The following is a 21,372-nucleotide window of genomic DNA, read 5'->3' on the forward strand; positions in this document are numbered from 1 at the left end:
CGAGCTGTCGCTTTAAGCGGCTTACCTACTACGCTTTGTGTAGGGGCGTTAATGAACTGTACTAGAAGGACCAAATGCACTGCTGCTACTTCGGATATACCCCCAAAGGCTATAACCCTGAGTTCGGTTGGATTTGCTCGCCTAAGCACTCCCGTCTTAACACAGAGTGTAACTCTGCAGAGGAACTGCATTGCAACTTGCGTATTTCTAACGTTTCACAAAGGCTACAGATCCAGCTAAGCAAAAGCACCACAGAACGAACGAACGAGGTTGTTTGTGGAGAAGAATCTTGCGGCTATCCAGTTATTCCACTTAACGAAAATAACAGGATCCCTGTGACACCTCAAAATGCAATCCACATTTATTATAACGTAGACGGGCAGCGAAAGCTTATCCTAAAATTTAAAAAAGAAAGTCTCGAAGGTGCACCACATGGGGTTCCTGTGTATTTCTGCTGCAACCGACTATCCCTCTGGAAGTATTAAACAAGAAGTCAATGAGCCTGGGGGTCCCATCTTTATGCAAAGTTTGCTGGGTGCAAACATTTCGGTGCCAGCCCTCAGTTAATAAGTGCGACAGGACTCGCTTCCCAGTAATCCACTTCGAAAGAGTTGGGGGCGGGTGCGTGTAAATAGGAGTCGGTGATGCGACGGCTGGGGCGCCCCAGGAGTACGAATTGGCTCTTCCCTGCGCTGGGTTGCGGCCGTGCCGCTCACTGAGCTCTTCCTTCCCATTCCGGTATTGCACCTACTCCCGTCCCGCGACAGGAGGGAGAGCCCGCTCCCGTCGGCTCCGCTGAGGCCCAGCCGGCGCTTCTGTTCGCCAGGCCGTCCTGTGTGCTGGAGCAGCTCCAGCCTCGAAAGAGCCGGACGGACCAAGAAGGAGCCATTTTGTGAGGCGCCGTCCAAGAGGCCGGGGTGGGGGACGACGACGACACCGGCCACCACCCCATATATAGGGGGTGGTGCACCGGCTCGTGCACTCCTGACTCCGCCGCCGCCGCCGCCCTCACGCCTCTTCTCTTCCTTCCTCAGCGCTCCCTCGGCCGGACGGTCTTCATGGAGGTCCCTCAACCGTCGGCAAGCCGCGGGGACGGGAAGCGGCGGCCGCTCTCTCCGCTCACAGCGCGACGGACCCCTCCCTTTTGAGAAACATCCCCTTCCTCAGCCCCCCCCCCCAATGCAAGCGAGCCGGGGTGTGTGAGGGTGGAAGAGGACGGACTTTTGCCCCCATTTGTTGGTCGAACATGGCGGCCGAGCCTCAGAAGCAGCAGCACTTGTCGGCCTTAGTGGGGCGCACCAATGGGCTCTCCAAGCCCACCCTCCTGGCAGCAGCTGCCGGGGCCCGACGTGGGGTGGCCGGCGGTGCTGCTGGTGGAGGGGCCACTTCCAAGAAGTTAGTGATCAAGAATTTCAGAGGTGGGTGTGGACGAGGAGAGCCGGGCTGGTGGGTGAACGAGGCTAGATTAGGCAGTGCGGAATTACTCCGGCAAAGCCCGATGGAAACAAGTCCCTGACGTCCCGTTTGGTTTTGTAAGCGAATGTGTTGCACTTGAGAGCAATGTTCCCTCTAAGCTGTGGAGTCCTGTGAGCAAAAATTCTTCTTTGTGAGCTACTGGCATTAAGGTTGTGAGCGAGTGATTTGGATACTGCATAAATTAGCTTGCTCTGGAGCCATCCTTCCTGAGCTGAGACAAAAATGTGTGAGCCAGAGACTAAAAATCTGTGAGCTAGCTCACACTAACTCATCTTAGAGGGAACACTGCTTGAGAGGTAGTTATGCTTAGCGTCCCTTGTTAATGGGCCATTTGGATGCATTTCAAACGTGTTCTTTGCCTTATAGGTGAACGTAGGTCTGTCCGAATGCCTAGCAGGACTGTGCTTTTTCAAAAAAGTAGTGTGGCAAGAGGGGATTTTTGACAGGGTTGGCTTTTTCAATGACAAGCTATAAATGCCTGCCATTCCCCCCCCCCTTCTGTACTGCTTTTAAATACTGACCTGCTTTACACCTGGAAATTTTATATTGTTATCTAGACTATGTGAATTAGTTACTCCTTCATGCCATTGGACACCTTTTAGTTGTTCTAAGTACCCCAAGTAACTCTGAATAGTTAAGAGTCAGAGGATCAACAAGTGCACCCCCCCATTCCACTTTCTTACAATATTCTGTATGGATCGATTAATATGAAGCAAAAAGATGTGATTGTGTGAATCCCATCCTGTTGACTGGCTTTGTGGATGACACTGAAAGTGCCTTTGAGTTATTCCCCTAGTCTTGTGTAAATATGGTCAATGGCACGGCACTAAAAAGGACCAGGCCACTTTCAAGCTAAATACATGAGTTTATATTTTAGAGTGGGATTAGAATGTACATTTGAGGTACAGATTCAGGAAATGCAAACAGTAATTTCCGAAAACACTTCTGCTAGTTTATATTCTGAAGGTTCACAGTTTCCACTGATATTCCCTTTTAAACCACAATAACTCCAGAAACATTCCTGTGTTTTCTGAAAATATTTATCTGGCACCTAAATATTGCAGTGCTGCTTCCAAGCTTGTCTGTTACAGGACACAGATGCTGTCATCTTGGCTGGGTCGTGTGCCTTTGTGGCTTCCATGGCACATAGATGAAGGACTTTGAGTAACTTCTCATCTGACGTACAGAGATGGAAGAAAAGAGCCTTGGCATTTTGCCTAGGTCAGATCAGCAGCTGACAGCCAATAGGGATGCAGGATTCTCTGCCTGTGTTGACATGTGACGCTCACTGCCCTTTCCTCACCTTAGTGTCCACGGGACCTTGCTACAGTTGTCTCCGAGAGATTACTCTGTTGCTGCTATAGAACCAGGGTGGACCTTATTGTTATTTGGTGTCTTGCTGAGTCCTTTGTTCAGCGTTAACCATCACCTTCTGTTTCTGCTGCTTTTAAGCATTAACATGTTAGAATACCCAGGCATCAGCTGTAAATGCATGTAGGTAAAAGCTGCTACAAAGGAACAAATCCATTTAAATGTGAAGTATTCACCTTCAATAAATCTGTCCTCCTTCCACCCCATGAGTTCAGAGTTGCCAAGTGAAAGATTACACTCCTGTGAACCTGAGCGTTGCATACTTTTAATGGGTCATTGTTTGTTGTCTAGAAGTTTCTAGCTCAGTCTCTCTGGTGGCATGTTTTATAGATAGCACATTTAGAGAGCAATTCATGTTTATGTAGAATATATGCCTGAAGCTACAATTATTGTTAACCTTTTGTTTACAGATTTTTCAGATAGTAACTTTGTGTTTCTGGTTCATGTGAGCTTTCTTCTTTTCTTTTTTTGTATTAGCTTTTCGGTGTTGGCATTATTGGTTTTTTAAAAGCCTGTTACATCCATAGATTTTACAGGGTCCCTCCCCCTAAGGGAGGATCTTAAAGTAACCATGGCTGGTAACAATTAGCTTCATTATCTCATGTAGTTAAAGAACTTTGGCTGTGGTAATTGGGAGAAAATGTGCATAACAAATTGCATTTTTTTATGGGTCTGCAAAGGAAGGAGCTGGAATTTGAGAATGAGAAACATGTTTTATAGAACATTTGTTTTACGAAGATTAGTACCTTCTTTGATGAAGTACTGACTATGGTTTATTTTTTTTACTTTAATCATAACCAAGCAAGTGACAGAAAAGAGAATAAAGTTTAAACTGCTATTAGCTGTTGCAGACTTATCTTATGCACAACCACCTTGTGTGGTTAGCTGGGCTGAGAGTGTGTGGCTGGCCCAACATCACCCAGCCGACCTGGGATTTGAACCTGGGTCTCCCAGATTCTACTCTACAACTCTAACCACAAAACCAAGAAAGCAGATTAGGTTCGTTTAACCACAAAACTATGGCCCCGGTCACACGGGAGGATTTGCCCCGCGGGAGGGGCGCATCAAGCGGGCGCGATCATACTGCAACATCTGGGAACATCTGATTGCCGATGCGGCCATCTCTCCCACAGCATCCGAGGTCCTGCCGAACTGCGCATGCACATGCATACGCAGCGGGCTCGCCTCGCTCTCCGGTCCATGGCTCCCCCCCCCCCCCCCGTGTATCTGATCATGCTGGGGAGGAACTGTGCGGCGGCTGGGGGGATCTGTCTGATCCCGCAGCCGCGCTTCTCTTTTGATGCGGCTTTAAAAAGCCGCACTTCAGCCATGCCTTTCCCCCTAGTGTGACCGGGGCTTAAGAAGCATATTCATTTTGTACCACACATGAAAGGGGAAATTTCCCCTCTTGCTGCCTACTGCACCTGTCTTTCACCAGGTTCTCCCCCCCCATTGGCTGCCCCCTGCTGACTCCAGCTTGCCTCTTTCCTCCTCATAGTCACCCTCTGCTTGGCAAGCCTCTGTGTTGCTTGTTTGCAGTTGGCGAACCAAAATATCTCATGAACTGTAGTGTGTGTGTCTGTATTAGTGTCTGTAGATCCATAGATGTCACTATTAACTTTTGAGGACTTTTTAATTCTCACATTTTTATTAAACTATGTCTTTAGAACTCTGAATGGTAGCTATTGTTAGCCCTTTTTCATGCCTGTCTGCATGGGCCAGCCGTCTATTAGATACAGGGATTAAATACTGCTTGTTCTGAGAATCAAAGTGATGGCTAAACATTGGTTATGTGGCAAATTTTAGTATTTGTTACCATGTGTTTGTGGACTGGTGATTTTGATTCATCTGAAGTTTATAGTTAATTCATCATTGGATTATAAATTACTAAGTATCCCTAAAGCATTTTCCTTATGTTCCCTACTTTTAGTTGAATCTTTAGTTAAAAATGTTGTGTTTTTGTTAAAAGAGTGTTGTGACGACCCCTTATCTGGGGAGGCCTGGTTTCACTTTAAAGTGTTCTTTTTATTTTGTTAAACTGGGTAGGTTAGGCTGCCACCAGGAAATTTTAGACTTTCCAAACCTTTATACTTTCTTTTGGCTATCACTGGGTAGGTCGGTCGAGGTTTTAGGCTTTCATGAGGGTCTATGTGTTTCATGAGAAATTATTTCTTTCAGAGCTGGCAGACTTAAATAAAAGAAGATTTATTGAAACAGTTCATAGATTAAAGTGTAGAACAATGTAACCAGTAATGTGAATAATTTTAACAATTTCGTTGTGTCTCCCACAAGATCTGCTCCCTTTCTGACAGGGATTTTTCAAGTAACTTTGTAACTCATTAGTCAGGGTCATATAGGTTTCCTATTTCACTCCAGTCTGTCACTCAGACTTTTTATTTTTCTCTTTAACTTTACTTTCTTGTTTCCTTATACATTCAACTTTTCTTCATACACAGAACTTAACTCTTGTATCACACACAATACTGTCTCTCTCTCAGACTTCAGAACAAACTCTTTTACTCCTTAACTGTCTTCATCAACTGTCCAACTTCTGTCACTCCTGAAGGACATACCCATTTATCCACTCAGAAACACTTTCTAAAACCCCTCCCCCTCTCTGTCAATCACCAATCACACCACACTTGTCTCTTCAAGCACTCTAGTCCACCACACAGCCATGCAACCAAACTTTTAAAGAGACACACAAACATATAAAACAAGGAATCATTACAAGTGTGTTTTTGTTAAAAGATTTATCTGGCAGGCACTTGTGTATCAAATTACCACCAGTCTTTACAGGATTGGAATGAAACCATTTTAAAAAACGTTTAAATTATTTGTTATCTAATGTGAATGAAATTTTGAAACTTCAGAACCTTGTGTGTCAACTGACCGTCTCTTGTGTTTCTCTATGTGGAAATAATGTATATTGTTTATTTCTAAATACTTCTTCCCATACTATACCTTATTGAAATGACAATCAGTTTAATTTATTTGTGGGTATGTGAAGGCCTGATGTGCATGTATGTGAGTACCTCCCACTACATGTTTGTGATGAGCTTCATGTGACTGTGGCTGCGGTCACACGGAACATTAGCCATGCGAGTCAGACGGAAGACATGCGGGTTTTCGGGGCGCGATCTCACCGGCACATCTGGGAAGTGTAGCACTCCCGTGGCTCAAACGAGGCTTCCTGCCGAAACCACGCGGCAAAAAACTAGTACCTCCGAGGTACTAGTTTACGGAAACCGCGGGGCAAGGGCGGGCGTCTGATCGCGTTTCCGGTGGCATCCGGCGCCCGCCCATGTTCCCTGGCGAAAAAGTTTTTTTTTCCTTCAAGTCTTTGTGGATGCGCAAAAGCACACAACGGAGCATGCGCAGTCATGGTGTAAACAAAAATAAAACCTTCCAGTTTGCCGCACCGCGCACTTCGTTTTTGCGCGTGGGATTGTCCTGCGATCGGCACCTCTCCTTTCCCACGGAACCTCCACAGTACCTCCACGGGAGGTCTGATCAGGTAACCGCGCCTTAGTTTGCCCCGGGGCAAACTGCCACACTTCCCCCCCGCGGTTTCCTGCCCGTGTGACCGGGACCTGTGATAACCAGCAGTAGATATATTGTTGTTTATTTGCTGTCGTCCTTATGCTTGGCATTTTACAAAATTCATATATGTGAGCACCTCAAGAGCCTTCCCATCTAGTACACTGAATGTCCTTATCAATAAGAGGCAAGAAGGATTTAGTTTATACTTAAAAGGTCAACATAAAGTAATGTGGAATTAATATTTTTATTTTTTAATTAAAAACAATTAAAGAAAAGCTTTCAACTGAGAGGGGGAAAGCAGCCTTGAGTCTCTGCAAGAAAGGCACACAATAATACATTTAAATAAGCAAACACATAGAATATAATAGTCCAGGCTTTCCATAAACTATTGGGTAATATCTTTAACAAGTATTCAAAAAGAGAAAGAACAAAAGAGTTATTTGCTACCATTCTGTCATACCCTCTGGGTCTCACAAAGCCTTTTTTGAAAGAAGAAAGGTAAGTGAATACCTAAACTTTATTTTTAAAGATTGTTTTGCCAGCTTGAAATAGCAGATCTATATTTCCCCTAACACTTAGTAATAGCAGTTATTTTGGAATGCAGTGACATAGTATTTGTGTGGTGTGTGTTTTACCAGTTCTGTGTCTTTTTAATGCAGAGAGACCAGTGTTGCCGGACAGCTACACTCAGGACACTTGGAAGAAGCTTCATGAAGCGGTCAGAGCAATTCAGAGTAGCACATCTATTAAATATAATCTAGAAGAACTCTACCAAGTAAGAGTTGTGAATTTTTACAAAATCACTACCTGAGCAGAAAAGATACCTAAATATCTGCTTTGGGAGTAGTTTGCACAAACATGATAAAACTGTGCCTTCACTGTACCATTTCTGATAGCAGTGAAAAAAGAAGGGGGGAAAGCAGGGAGGGATTATATGTTTACAGATGAATAACTACCATGTTTGGCCAAGGTCTAGCTAATCCTTCTCCCTGACATCTAGTTTTCTATGTTCATGAAGGTTTTCTATAGGGGAGCATTCAGTCACGCTTTTCCCCATCTGCATTGTTATGTACAATCCAATCCAGAAACATTTTACAATTTGGGTAGTTCTCTGTAGTTTAAGGTATGCCAAAATGATTTGTATCCTCTTTTTAGTGACACAGGTATTGTATGCATACATGTTTGTTATATTATAAATTTTTCATTTAAAGAGTATATGTGGTACACATCAGTAGATCATTAGACTGGATCGTATGGACTGCCAGTGTGATGTGCTGGTGGAAGTGGGTCTTTCCTGCCTTCCCTTTCTCCTGGCAGTCCTCTCTGAACCCCAAAAATGTGACATTGAAGGCTGGGGAAATTCATGTGGAGAAAAAAAGCTATGAGACACAGATGACTGCAGTGAAGAGGGGAGGAAGGGTGAAATTGTCCCTTTCTGTGTTGTACTAGCAGACTGTCTTGCAGTAGGAGGAGTGCTGTTGGTGGGAGAGGCAGGAAAAATTATTCTGCCTCCTTGCTTTCTGCCTTTCTCGGTGTTCGCAGGGCTGCTATAGGGAAATGTGGGGAAAATCCATGCCTTACACTGGTGCTTGCGTAGGATCCAACCCAAAGTTTAGTGAATGCTGGGTGAAAAGATTTAACTACAAATAAAAATGCTGCAGCTGCTTTTTCAACACTTGTTCTGGAGTTTGTCTCTTTGCTTGCTTAACCTTTGTTTGTTCTGCTGAAACAACAGTTTACACACACTTCTTAGTTGTTTCATGTGGGTACAATGGGAACATTTTTGGATTGCACTTTTTAAAAATTCAGTCAGTTTCATGCCTTGCAATAGTTTTTAATTTTTTTCTCTATTTCTGTCCACTTCTCACTCTTCCCCTTTTGTTCTGCTCTTTGCAGCAAGTTGTACTTAAAATCAAGGTAGATGCTTGCTGAGCCTATCTACATATAGAGTTATTCCACTGATATTGTCCAGAGTATTTGTTAACATTTACTGGTTTTTATTTGAATATTAATAAAATATGTTGGATTCTGTCATGGAAGGTATATATAGACAACCACCTTTCCCTCTAGAATTCCCTTACCTTTTTAGCATTTTAATGGATGCAGTTGGTCTTTATTCTGATTATTTTTTTAAAAAATTATTTTACAGGCTGTAGAAAATGTCTGTTCTTACAATGCGTCACCTACACTGTACAAACAACTACGACAAGTCTGTGAAGATCATGTGAAAGCACAAATATTGCAGTTTAGAGAATATCCTTTTAATGTTAAAAATTAACCACCATAATAGTGTTGCTTGTACTAAAGGCTACATTGGGATATCTCCCAAGTAATTTCCATAACGTAGCTTTGTGCAGTTGGTGCATCTAGCTTGGTATTGTCTGTGCTCACTGGCAATGGCTTTTAGGGTTGCCAAGTCAACTTACCTTCAAAGCAGGGGGATTCCTGGCTCTGTTGGGAGTCTCCCCGCACGTGTGTGAAGCGGAAGTGATGTCATCGCGTCGTCCACGTTGGGGGCGGGGCACCCTGACTCGAGGGAAAACCATAGAGTTTTCCCTCGATTCATAGACTGTCCCCCCCACAACGTGGCCAGCATGATGATGTCACCTCCGGGTGACATCATCACGCTGGGGACGCCCTCCAGCAGGGGGTGGAGTTCCCCCTGGGGCCCGATCCACCACCAGCGGGTAACGGGCCTCCTTGGTGGGAATTTACATGCCCCCAGCGAGGGATTGACAAGCCTAATGGCTTTCCAGGACTGAAACAGAGAGAAGTTCTTCTGAACACATACTAAAACTTGTGCTTTTACCTCCTGACCACAGTTCCTCTGGAATGTGTGTTCTCTGCTGCTTCCAACTGCACTTCCTTGAAAGCTGTAATTTCAGGGTCTGATCAACTTATTTAATATAATATTGTCATTCTACTGTAAAGTGTAAGACTCCTTTTTAGAGTTTAAAATTTTAGGACCTCATTATTTTATCATTGTGGATGTGGAATAGTGTTGATTTCAACTATTATAAATATGCTGTCTTCTTCATAAAATATCAGATTTCTCCAGTGGTTTTAATGGGGCTTGGCTTAGCTTCCTTTAGGTTGTGTTTTAGGGTGGCAGAACTATTGCTGTCATTTCTAGAAGATCTATGGTGTGGTTGAAACATGCCCCTATGCCTTGGTTCCGATTAACTGTCTATGGCCATCCTGAGAAATTTGTTTTCTTAACGTGAGTGAAGTAGTGTTGTAATTGCTAGTGGGTTTGTTCATCTAGAGTAATAAAGCTGATTTATTGAGATGATTTTCAAAGTTTCAAGCCAATGCAGCTATTGAAGTTTATCCTATACCACCCTACCATTCCACTAAACAAAGTTTATTTATTTATTTGTATATTTATTAAAACATACCCCACCTTTGCTCTGACCTGGATAGCCCAGGCTAGCCTGATCTCATCAGATCTTGGAAGCTAAGCAGGGTCAGCTTTGGCTAATATTTGGAAGGGTGACCGCCAAACAATACCAGGGTCATGACACAGAGGCAGGCAATGGCAAACCACCTGTGAAATGTCTCTTGTCTTAAAAACAACTCTAGCTCACCACCTAGTGGTCCATAACACTAAAAGAGCTAGAACTTTTGTCTGCCAGACAATCTTAGGCACTCCTGGCTATTCTACACACAATGCATAATAATAATAAATACTAATAATAATAATAATAATAAAGACATTATTATCCCACCTTTCATTTTGGCTCAAGTTGGAGGAAGAGCCACTTAGGTTGGAGGAGGCTGGAGGAAGGCTACTTGGGCAGTGGCTGGATCCACCCCAGTGAGTCTTCCTGATTAGCTAACTGTAAGGACCCTTATTGAATTTTGTACTATCTTCAAAGGATGGTGAAAATACAAAGCAGCACAGGTTTAAGACCTAATACTTTTCTGAGAACTATCTCCTCAATATTTCCAAACCAGTAGACGTATCATAATCTACTTGGTAGATTCTGGTTAAGACGGTATGTCTTTGGTACCACTTCTATAACGCTTTGATTTTAGTATATGTTAGTATATGTTTTCTGTAATTATGTAGCATTGCTTCGTATCATGGGATCGTGTTCACTGTCTCATCAGTGACAGCCACAGCATCTGTTGTATTTAGCTATCTTTTTGAGGAGTAAAAACAGATTTCGTTTTAGAGCAGTGGCTGAAACTTGGACGAGGCCTTTGTAGACAGCCTAATAGCAGTGGACAGCAATGGGAAGCCACTTCGTTGGCTCTAAATTTTTGCTGAATTTATCCTTCATTTGTGTATGAAAATTTTCTTTAGAAAAATATGAATGTTAATAGCAGGAGCCTGCTGTATGTTCCTTTTTGGAATGTGAGAAAACGTAATGCTCAGCCTATGATCTAACTTTTATTGTAACTCTTGTTTTCTGAACTAATGTAATAATTGATAGAGAAGTTTCCCTTAACTTTTGCAGCACAGATTCTCTTGACAGTCTCTTATTTTTAAAGAAAATAAACAAATGCTGGCAAGATCACTGCAGACAAATGGTAAGTCAGATGTAGTTCCTGATACATATTCAAGAGAAAATGGGAAATAAATAAGCATGTAAAGGCGGATGGTTACTCCCTATGAAGAACTCCCTGTGAATAAATAAGCAAGTGGGAAATAAGCCAAAGAAAATGCATATTTTTTAAAATTTAGATTTTGGGATAAATTAGAGAATCAATCTGAAAAAATAATACAAAAAAGTAAACCAGAAATCGATGCCAACTCTGCTCTTGTAAGATATAAGTCATCTTTGACAAAGTGCTGTAGCTCTCAAGAAGATCTATTGGCTATCTCTTAATTCAGTTACTAAAAATATTGCTACATCAGTTGGTTTTTTAGAAATCAAACAGTTTGTGAAGTACAAGTAGTGTAATTGAATGGATAATGTTCTTTGGGTTATTCAGAAGTAATGCTTGTGATTTAGTTTCTTCATTTCATTCATATTGTCAGTGTCCACTAAATTGGCTAATTACAAGATTCTGAAATTTTGCTTAGTTACTTTCCTAGGTGCATCTTTTTCTTTTTAAATTAAAATTAAATGGTTTAGCTGTTTGTGCATTTTGCAAGTAAGACATTGCATAATACTGTGGTGAATACTCCACCAGGTTGCTTCAGAGATGAACCGCACATTTCTGTAGCTCATTAGGAACCAATCGTTTAACTATGGAAAATGGATAAAGCTTCCTTAAGTCACTGAAATATATAAAATTGCTGTTAATGCTCAGGCAGCAGTACTTTGAAAAGCTTGTGAGAGATGGGATGTCATGTCTGTGGATTAATTCATTACCTTTGTAATGATTAATGTGAATTGTAATGTTACGTGTGTATGTGCTACAAGCACTATATCTGCAGGCAGAGAGTATTTATTTTATCATTTTATGTTTGCAGATCATGATCAGAAGCATTTTTTTGTTTTTGGATCGCACTTATGTTCTCCAGAATTCAATGCTACCTTCTATATGGTAGGTATAGTGTCTGAGTGTCTCTTGGCAATGCATGAACCTGTTGTGTTCATTTTAATGTTAACATCTATAGTGCTACATACATTGTAATATTGCTAGTAAAATGTGTATGTGGGATACAACTGATAAGCTTTGAGTAGTAATTTTGAGCCCCATGAGAAGTGCCCTGGACAGAAGGAGAATGGACTAGGCTGAATCTATACAGAAGGAGATTTCAGTATCCAGATTTAGGATACACACATTGTATTTATTCACATTGTAAGTCTGAGGACCTTATGTGAATCCATTTCAATTTATATTGCCTTAAGAGGGCTGATGTACAAGCTACTCTGAAATTTCAGGAACGAATAAATATCTAATGTATTTAAATTAGTGATATGGTAATTTGTTTTGACATTAACCAAAGACAGGTTCAACTTATTCTGATGTTCTAAGACAGTACAATTATGTGAATAAAATTCTTGTTTAGAGTACACTGGAAGCCCCATGTGTACTGTGACAGTGCAAGCATAATGGGATGCCTATCGCTAATGTTTAAGAGGGAGTGACTTTTAAAAGGGAAGTTTTGAAACCACGTCATTGAATACCAAAATCAAACTAAAACACTCTTTTATATTTCTGCAGGGATATGGGGCTAGAACTTTTTAGAAACCATGTTATTAGTGATAAACTTGTGCAAAGAAAAACTATTGATGGAATCCTACTGTTGATCAAACAAGAACGAAATGGTGAATCTGTGGATAGAAGCTTGTTACGAAGTTTATTAAGCATGCTGTCTGATCTACAGGTAAGTGTAGCAGCCGTATACATAAAATGACAGGAGCAGGCAACAAATTGACTGGATGAGAGTAAAAGATATCAGCATTCCTACTCGAAGTCCTCAACAAATGGCTGACATGGAGTGAAATTTCCTTGTAATGCCAAGCCTTAGCACAAGTTTATCACATGGCATGTTGAATTTATACACATGCTTAAAAGTGAAGGGATTTGTACTCCATCATATTTTCAGTCTTCCATAAGGAGGGTACTGAAAGAGGAATGGTCTTTTACAATATTAATTCTTTATTCACCTTTTTGTTGAAGCAGCACAGTTTTGCTTTCTCCTAGTCACAACATTTAGCAATAGCTAGAGAGTAAAAGTTGAACATTTTTTAAAAATAATGGGTTTTTCAACGAGTTGGTATAAACTGCTGTTGCCAAGGTTGTTTGCAGTTTGATGCAAGAAAAGCACTGTGGTATGCTGCTGGTTTAGCTTTTGAGACTGAGTGAAAACAATTATTTTGTGTTCAGGCCCTTCTTGAGCTGCCTGATTCTGTATATGTTTACTTGGAAATGTCTATATGCTCGGTGCTTATTTTCAAGGAGGTGTGAATATAAGATTGTAGATTCAATAGGAGTATATTGGTAGATTTTTTTGGTGACCTTTCTTCAGTGTAGGGTTGCCAAGTACCTACCTACGAACTGGCGGGGGACACATGCTTCCCCGCCGGAAGATTCTTGCTTGTAACACAGGCGCTGCACTATGCCGTCGCCCGACGTGACGTAGGCACGTAGCTGGGTGACGCTCTGGTAATGGAGCTGGAAACTCGATGGTACCATCGAGTTTCCAGCCCCATTGCTAGAGCGTCACCCGGCTACGTGCCTACGTCATGTCTGGGCGACGGAATAGTGCAGCGCCTGTGTTTTCCCCGCGGGAATGGTCCCACGAAGAACTACATATCCCCCGCCGAATCAAGGTAAGTACTTGGGAGCCCTGCTTCAGTGTTAGTTCCCTGCTTGCACATAGGAGTATTTTCTATATTACAGTTTTTAGCATGAGTAAGAACAAGCTTACTACTTGAACCTTTAAAAAGATTATAGAAATTAAGACCTTAACATTTAATGTGTAATAATAAATTAACTGCATGTTCATTAATATCTTTCTCAAATAGGTTTACAAGAACTCATTTGAACAAAGGTTTTTAGAAGATACAAACTGTTTATATACTGCAGAAGGCCAAAAGTTAATGCAGGAAAGAGAGGTATGAAGTTGAGTTTTTCTTGGTGGAATAATTTCCAAGAAGATTGGACTCCAATTAAATAGAAACTGCTCTCAGATGTGAATTCCCTGTGTCTGAGTGAGAGTTGTACTGCATCTGGCAGAATTGTTTAAATATCTCTACATGTGTAAATTAAAGAAAGGTAATCCACTTCAGTTATCTTTTGGTGATAGTTAGGGGTATGCAAAACAAATTGGAATTTTTAGGGTTCGGGTATATTGAACCCAAAAAATATCAGTATTTTCCGATATTCCCAAATCCCAATACTGACATGGTATTTGGATTCAGGATTTTTCAGAAATCCTGGGTTTTTTGGCTCCATTATTACCCTATGTGGACCATTATAGTCAGGATATGCTGGGGGATCAATCTGGGGGTATTTGGGGATCTGTGGGTTCATTTTTTTGAGGTAGAGGCATAAAATTTTCAGCAAAGCTGCTGGTGCCTCTTCTCAAAACACTTCCAAAGTTCCATACAGATTGGACCAGGGGGTTCAATTCTATGGGTTCCCAAAGAAGGGTGCCCCCATCCTCGATTGGTTTCAGTGGAAGGGTGGGAAAGCATTTAAAGGGTCCCATTAAATGCCTTTTACCATCTGTGAGTGAACTTTGAAGGTGTTTAAAGGGCCTGCAGTCTTTTTAAACATCTTTTGACTTCAGCTATCTGGTGGTCCTGAAAAATCCTGAATATTTTCAGGATATTTGGGACTCAGCTATTTCAGATAACTAAAAAAATACTGAGATCTGTATCCAGCTGGAAGAATAGTTGGAAAATACTGATAAGGTATTTTCTGGCTATGTTTTCGGCTTGGATGTAGCCAAATGCACAACCCTAGTGATTGTGCTGTTGAATATCTCTAAGGGGTTTTGTATGAAGCGTTGAAGGATTCCATTAAAGGCAATAACTTTTTGTTTCATGCAACCTTACTTTGTTTCACTGGATTAAAGAGTTTGACCACTTTCAAAAGTGTTTAGGGTTGCATTAACACCGGGACTATTCATCGTTGTGAACTCATTTATGAAAAAAAGACAAAATAAAATCACAAATGATAACAAAACACTGAATTTAATTGAGTATAGCTGTCAATGCCCACTGTCTACATGCTTGCACCAGGTAAGGTCAGGCAATGGCATTTGTGGCTTTGCTATACAGTAGTCTTGAGTTAACTTTGCACCCCTCATTCAGTGTACCTGCCACAGTCAAATATATATGTTTACTTTTAATAGGTTCCAGAATATCTTCACCATGTTAACAAACGTTTAGAAGAAGAGGCAGATAGAGTAGTAACATATTTAGACTACAGCACACAGTAAGTACCTCTTACTCCCCCCCCCCCCCGCAAGATTGCTGTTGCTTTGAAGAGGTCGCTCTATATTCTTGATATTCAAGCAGAATAATGGTAGCAAGAGCACCTTTGGTAAATCTGTCCTTGAAATTAATGCTTTTCGTTTAAGCCACGATAAAGAAATAGAAGCAAAGGACAGTTGGGAAGCAATACACTTTCGTTTTAGAAATGTATGACTATTAACACTCTGTTCAGATCATCTGTGCATGAATAGTTAATTTTAATGATAGCGGGCTGGCTGGGGAGCAAAGGGCATGCATGCAAACATGCCCGGGTTCCCTGCCTGAACTTCTCCAGGTGCCCCATGGCAGGCAGGGAACCCAGGCATGTTTAAAATGCCTTTCTTTCCCTCCCAATCTCAGGAAGGGATCTCAGAAAGGGAAAGAAAGGCATTTAAACATGCCCCCCTTCCCTGAGTTTCTCTGCAAAAGCAGAGAGGCTTAGGGAAGGAAGGGGGCATGTCTGCATGCCTGCCCTTCCCTTCCCCAGCCTACCCACTGCGGTGGGCTGGCTGGGGAAGCAAAGGGCAGGTGTGCAGACATGCCTGGGTTCCTTGCTTGAGCTTCTCCAGATGCTCTGTAGCTGCAGGGCACCTGGAGAAGATCACTTAGGGAACCCCAGGCATGGTTGCCTGCCTGCCCTTTGTCGGGGTGTGTGGCATATGCAAATGAGTTATGCAAATAACCCAACAGCTGACTGGCAGCTCAGGCTATTAGGTTTAAAGACCTTGCTTTCGGTATAGGAAAATGAACCCGAAAAAAAGTCGGATAATATCAGCTTTTTTGGGTTCAGCTATACCAGTAGCCGAATACAGATCTCTGATCTGTCTTCGGCTTATGTGATACCCGAAAAATACTGACAAGGTATTTTTTGGGTATTTTTTTCAGTTTGGCTGTTGCCGAATGCACACCCCTAGATCTGGGAGACCCAGGTTCAAATCTCTGCTTTGGAAACCCACTTGGGCCAATCTCTTTCCATTTGGTTATGTTGCAGGGTGGGTTGTTGTCAGGATAAAATGGAGGAGGGGAGACCAATGTGGTGAGCTGGTTTGAGTCCCCAGTGGGGAGAAAAGCAGGGTATACGTATCTAAATAAGTAATTATGGGAGGGGCTTTTGTTTACCCATAACTACCTGTTAAGATGTCACTGTCTAGGATATTTGTCACGGGGTGATTTTCCTAAGATCTTAATGAATTCTCACTTCACAGAACTAGTGCTATGTATGTAGTGGCATATCTGGCATAATGATTACTTACACCACTAAGGGTTTTTTTTTTAATTAAAAATTTATATTTAAGCCTTGGGCCTAGTAGTTTTAAGGTCAATTAAATTAACAAAGCTTTGCAGCTTAAATTCTGTGTTGGGTATGAGACAACTTTACAGAAATCTTCTGTGGGACATCACTCACTATGACTTGGCCAAGATGTCATTTCTAAGTTAGTCTGTACTCTGGAGAGAGCAACAATTAAAATCTGTACTAAAGTAACAGTCATTCTGAAATAAGATAAAGCTGAGTTCTGTGTCTTGTGCCAATGTGCAGGGTTTGTCTTTGCATATTTTTTTCCCCTCTTAGCCAGAACTGAGTCTTGGGAATCTTATTCAGCAATGCTTCCGGCATCTGAGAGTTTACCAGGTGTCATCCACATATTTTAAAGCACATATTTGCATCCATAAGGGCTACATAATTTTTTTAAAAGGCGGGGGGGGGGGGGAGAGTAAGTTTGGATCCTTAGAAATTTGTTCTTGCTGGTATCATAACTTGCCATTGTTGTGTATGCTAATGAATTTATGGCATACGCACCTCCCAGTCCTACCAATCTTGGCAGACATTATTGTTAGCAGCAGCTGCAGTGATTACCACATGTATGACAATGGCTTTTCTCAGGGGTTTCATGTAGCCGAGAAATGGGTTGAGTGGGGGCACAGAAGGATCGATGCAAGGGAAGTCCTGGAGACAAATAATATCCATGCCATCCGGCAGCACCTTCAACCATTCTGGAGCTGCCATATCAGCAGCAGGCAGCCCCAGTGCAAGTGCCAATGGCAGCACAGCAGACCATTTTGCTTGGCACCTGTGAGAAGAGAACAGAGGGCCCCACCCATTGGAGCAAAGAGACAAAGAAAATTTTATTCCAAAATAGAAATAACTCTTGTGTGTTTCCCATAAAGCATCTTCAAAGGGGATCTATGGTATATAAATGCAGCAATGTTTCAGCTAAACCAGCTTTTTCCTTTGTCTCTTGGCACCTATGGCCCGAGCTGTGCCCAGCCAACCAAGACATCGGCAGCAGAGGGAGAAAATGTAACAAGCATGGCTTACTGCCATATTCACCTCCCAGACCCCCGCAACCAGCAGCCAAAGCAAATGCCTGAGATTCTGGTAGTGTCACTAGGGTTGACTTGTTCCAAGTGTGTCTCGCCAAGTGCAAGCCTCGTCTCCCTCTCCACCGCTGCCCCCCATTTTGTTTGCAGACACACCAACATCTTCACGGGTAGATGCTGCAAGGGGGGGGGGGGGGCGGCACTTAGACCAAAAAAGATTGTCTAACTTCTGTGTTATATCATACCGTTACTTACATGTTTATATTTTTAATAATACTGTCCATCATAGAAAAGAACGGCATCATTTCCTTCTGATAGAATTGCTGTGTACTTAACTCAGTCACAGCTCTGTTTATTATTATGTGATAATACTCAGTGCCTTCTCTCTCATGTGTTTTATGTCATTTTAGTTTTAATTGTGTGCAAGCTTGACTGAAATTAATGGCAATTTCATTTCACTAGTGGCTGGACTGTTTTCTTAAAATTTTAGGTCTGTGTTATTGCTCAGTACTCTTAACAGTGCAATCCTGTGCAGAGGTATTCCAGCAGAAGCCTCTTGATTTCATCATAGGATTGCACTGTTGTCTAGTTGAAATAGAGGGAATATACTACAAATCTTGGACATAAAATTCCACTGTAACTTTTCTTCTTGGCTATGTAAGAGGATACCTATGCATACCTATGGTGTGTGTGGAGTCATCCTTTTTGAATTGCACAGGTATTTATAGATTTTTTTTCCTTTGCCTTAAACAGGAAGCCACTCATTGCTTGTGTGGAGAGGCAGCTGTTAGGAGAGCACTTAACAGCTATTTTGCAAAAAGGTACTTTTTTTCTAAGTAGTATTTGTAGCCAACAGCTGCGTCATCATCGGCTCATGTTTTATGGGATGTTGGACACACATTGTACAGCTACCCCTTTGGCCTTTGTCATAAAAGACTAATCTATATTATTATGTGTTATGTAGACTCCTTGTAGGAGAGAGGATTTCAGTGCCGTCTAATACTGATTTTTTTCCTTTGTGGGCTTTGTAGTTTTCAGACTGTTAACAAATCTCAATATGATCCAAAAGCTGAGATGGGTGGTCTATGCTTCACTTAGTGGAATGTTTAACTTGGTAGGGATATGTACACTCACACACCCCATGTCATATTATAGATTGCTTTTTGAAATTGCACCTCAGTTTCAAAAACAGTTTGTCTTGCAGTGCAAGAGGCAGTTGAAAATCCCCTTTTAATATTTGTATCTTAAAGGACTACTATCCGTATAATATATTATTGCTAAAATGCAATAATTCCCTGAGTACATGGAACTAATTGCACATTGCTTTAAATCCTCATTTACTCAGAGTTCTGTGTAACTTCTTTCTGACCATTTTTTGAAATGAAAGTCAGCCATTGGAGACTGCAAAGAGAAATAGAGGAAGGGCAGGTGAAGAAAAGGGGCTTAACCCTTTTCTCCGCTACCTGTTTTTCTTCTCAAATTCAAAGCCCCCCCCCCCCCGTTACTTTTGTTACTGTTGGGGCAATCTTAGCTCAGGAAGGAGGGCTCCAGAGCAAACTAATTTATGCAGGAGCCAAATTGCTCGCTCACAACTTTAATGCCAGTAGCTTAAAAAGTAGAATTTTTGCTCACAAGATTCCACAGCGTAGAGGGAACATTGGTTGGTGTTTAATACATGGGGAGGAGTACCGTTTGGTCATCTTTTCTTCTTCTTTGTGATTGTTGTACCCTGTTAAAATGCCTGTGTTTCATTGATAAGTTTGCTGCTTTCTTATTCTCTGTCCCCCTCTTCAACAGCACAGTCTGAAATCTCTTGCTCTGACTCATGCTCTGCTGCAGCGCCTTGGCTTTTCTGTTGTAACAGGCATTAATCATCATACAATTATCTCCTCTTATAAATACGTAAATGGCATCAAATAAGTTTGTGTAGTGGTTGTTTACATAAAACATGTTTCTGGAGGGTTTCATCTTGAAGGTGTATGAGTGGATGGTAGATATGAGTGGGCACTGAGGAAAGGGCAGAGAATGCCTCTGTGTGGATGCTCTGTTCCCACTGCAAATGCCTCTGCATTGTTTGTGGCCGTGAGTGCCCTGTGGAGAGTTGTCATCACGTGGCTGCAACCTTGTGTATTCCTGAAGTGGCTTTGAGAATCTCAGTGTAATTAGAATTTAACAACTGAACTAAGGAAAATACTTGGTTATATTTTAACGTTTGGTCAGTTGTGGCCATATATTATGCCAAAGCAAGACTGGGGGTGGGTGGGGGAGGAGTGTATGGTGCGTGAAAGGAAGAAATAGGACACTACATCTTGCTCCCGAAACCCTTATGCTGGGGGAGGGTTCATTCTGCTTGCATCAGCTAAACTACTGTTGTCCAGTCTACCTCTTGCTCCCCCAAAATAGAAGTTTCTGCATGTTAGCTGATACTTGTTGAAATTCTGGCCCACTTCTTGAGGCTTTATTTTGATTGTTACAAATACAAAGTTGAATCCAAAGATCCATGAGCAGAAGGAAAATAGTCATTACTGCTGAGCTGGCCCTAGTCCATGTTGGGCTGTAATAGGCAGGTTCTTTTGCAGTTCTTAGGCTTTCACAAGAGGGCATGCAAGTTCTTTATTTAATTGTAAAAGGACATGCAAGTTCTTGTGCAAGCAAAAGACTATGGGGTGGGGGCTTAGTTGCATTTTTCTCATGCAATATTCTAGTGCAAAATGTGTAGCAGTCCTTCTCTGAGCAGGAGATGTTGCTTGCACCTTTGGATCCAACCCATAAAAGTCCTCATACATTCTTTAAAATGTTGTATCTGTTGATATATATGAATTGAATTCTGCTTTTCACACTCTATATCTCAGATTAATGAAATAAAATAAAGCAGTTAAGTCTTGCATGTACTGATTTACATAATCTCTTGCGTTCATTTGATCCAGGGCACATTGTAAACCACTTATAACATCCTAGTGTGCAGTGCAAGTAGAAGACAACACTGCTTTTGTAGGGTTTCTTCCTTAGTCAGTTTGATAATGGAAAATAAAAGCTTGCACATTTCAGGGTATGTATGTAAACAATTTTTTTCTTGTCATATTACAACTGCCACTAATAGATGTATGCATATTTTTTTCTTTTTCTTTTCCAAATCAAACAGTTTATTAGGCTACTGTGCAAGTTTTTTATTTTGGGATAATCTTTGGGGCTCCTCCCCCCCCAGTTCCTTCACTGTCCAGTTCAATTCTGTGATCGGTCAATGGGGCTAAAGAAAATAAGAATGCTTATTTAGTCAATTCAGACTTCCTAGATTATACATATGTATGTGGAGTATACTCTTATCTGCATTTTTCCTTTCATATCTGAAACAAATCAACATTTTAAAAAATATCACCATCTGTTTATTTTACTTTATTAGGTTTGTATACTGCTTTTCCTGTTTCTTCCTAGTGGCTACTGCTAATTATAGATATAGACTAAGATGCAACAGTATACACTTACCAGAGAGTAAGCCCCCATTGAACATCATGGGTCTTCTGAGGAGGCGTGCACAGAATTAAGCTGCAATTCTTTGTACACTTGTGCTGCTTCCACATGGAGCTGTATTACCTCACTGCGGTCACCATTTCTGCTTTCCTCCACTGGAGGGTATTATATAGCTTTATCATCTATTGCCATGCTCTACTAGTCCCCAGCTTTCTTAAAAAAAAAAAAAAAGATAGTGTTTAGCCCTTTTTTAGTTGTTTATTTATTTATGAGTTGTTTGCCTTGCCTTTGGTGCTATTGAGAAGCACTT

At 41.6% G+C, this 21,372-nt stretch overlaps 1 protein-coding gene across 2 annotated transcripts in view; it reads left to right on the forward strand.

Moving 5' to 3' along the window:
- Positions 1-587: 587 nt before the first annotated feature.
- CUL4A (cullin 4A) overlaps positions 588-21,372 on the forward strand; it is a 51,656-nt gene continuing 30,871 nt past the window's right edge. The window contains exons 1-10 of one of the 2 annotated variants that reach the window (XM_015411776.1): positions 588-738; positions 1,035-1,418; positions 7,050-7,165; positions 8,540-8,643; positions 10,857-10,926; positions 11,816-11,889; positions 12,514-12,676; positions 13,821-13,910; positions 15,155-15,237; positions 18,348-18,415. In XM_015411776.1, coding sequence (XP_015267262.1) covers positions 1,247-1,418; positions 7,050-7,165; positions 8,540-8,643; positions 10,857-10,926; positions 11,816-11,889; positions 12,514-12,676; positions 13,821-13,910; positions 15,155-15,237; positions 18,348-18,415 — 940 coding nt within the window. In that variant the 5' untranslated portion in view covers positions 588-738; positions 1,035-1,246. Of the gene's footprint in view, positions 739-792; positions 893-1,034; positions 1,419-7,049; positions 7,166-8,539; positions 8,644-10,856; positions 10,927-11,815; positions 11,890-12,513; positions 12,677-13,820; positions 13,911-15,154; positions 15,238-18,347; positions 18,416-21,372 lie in introns of those variants that run through there. The other variant, XM_015411775.1, reaches the window with a different exon arrangement.

This window comes from Gekko japonicus, unplaced genomic scaffold, assembly GCF_001447785.1.
Source record: "Gekko japonicus isolate JY-2015 unplaced genomic scaffold, Gekko_japonicus_V1.1 scaffold247, whole genome shotgun sequence".
Classification (NCBI taxonomy): domain Eukaryota; kingdom Metazoa; phylum Chordata; class Lepidosauria; order Squamata; family Gekkonidae; genus Gekko; species Gekko japonicus.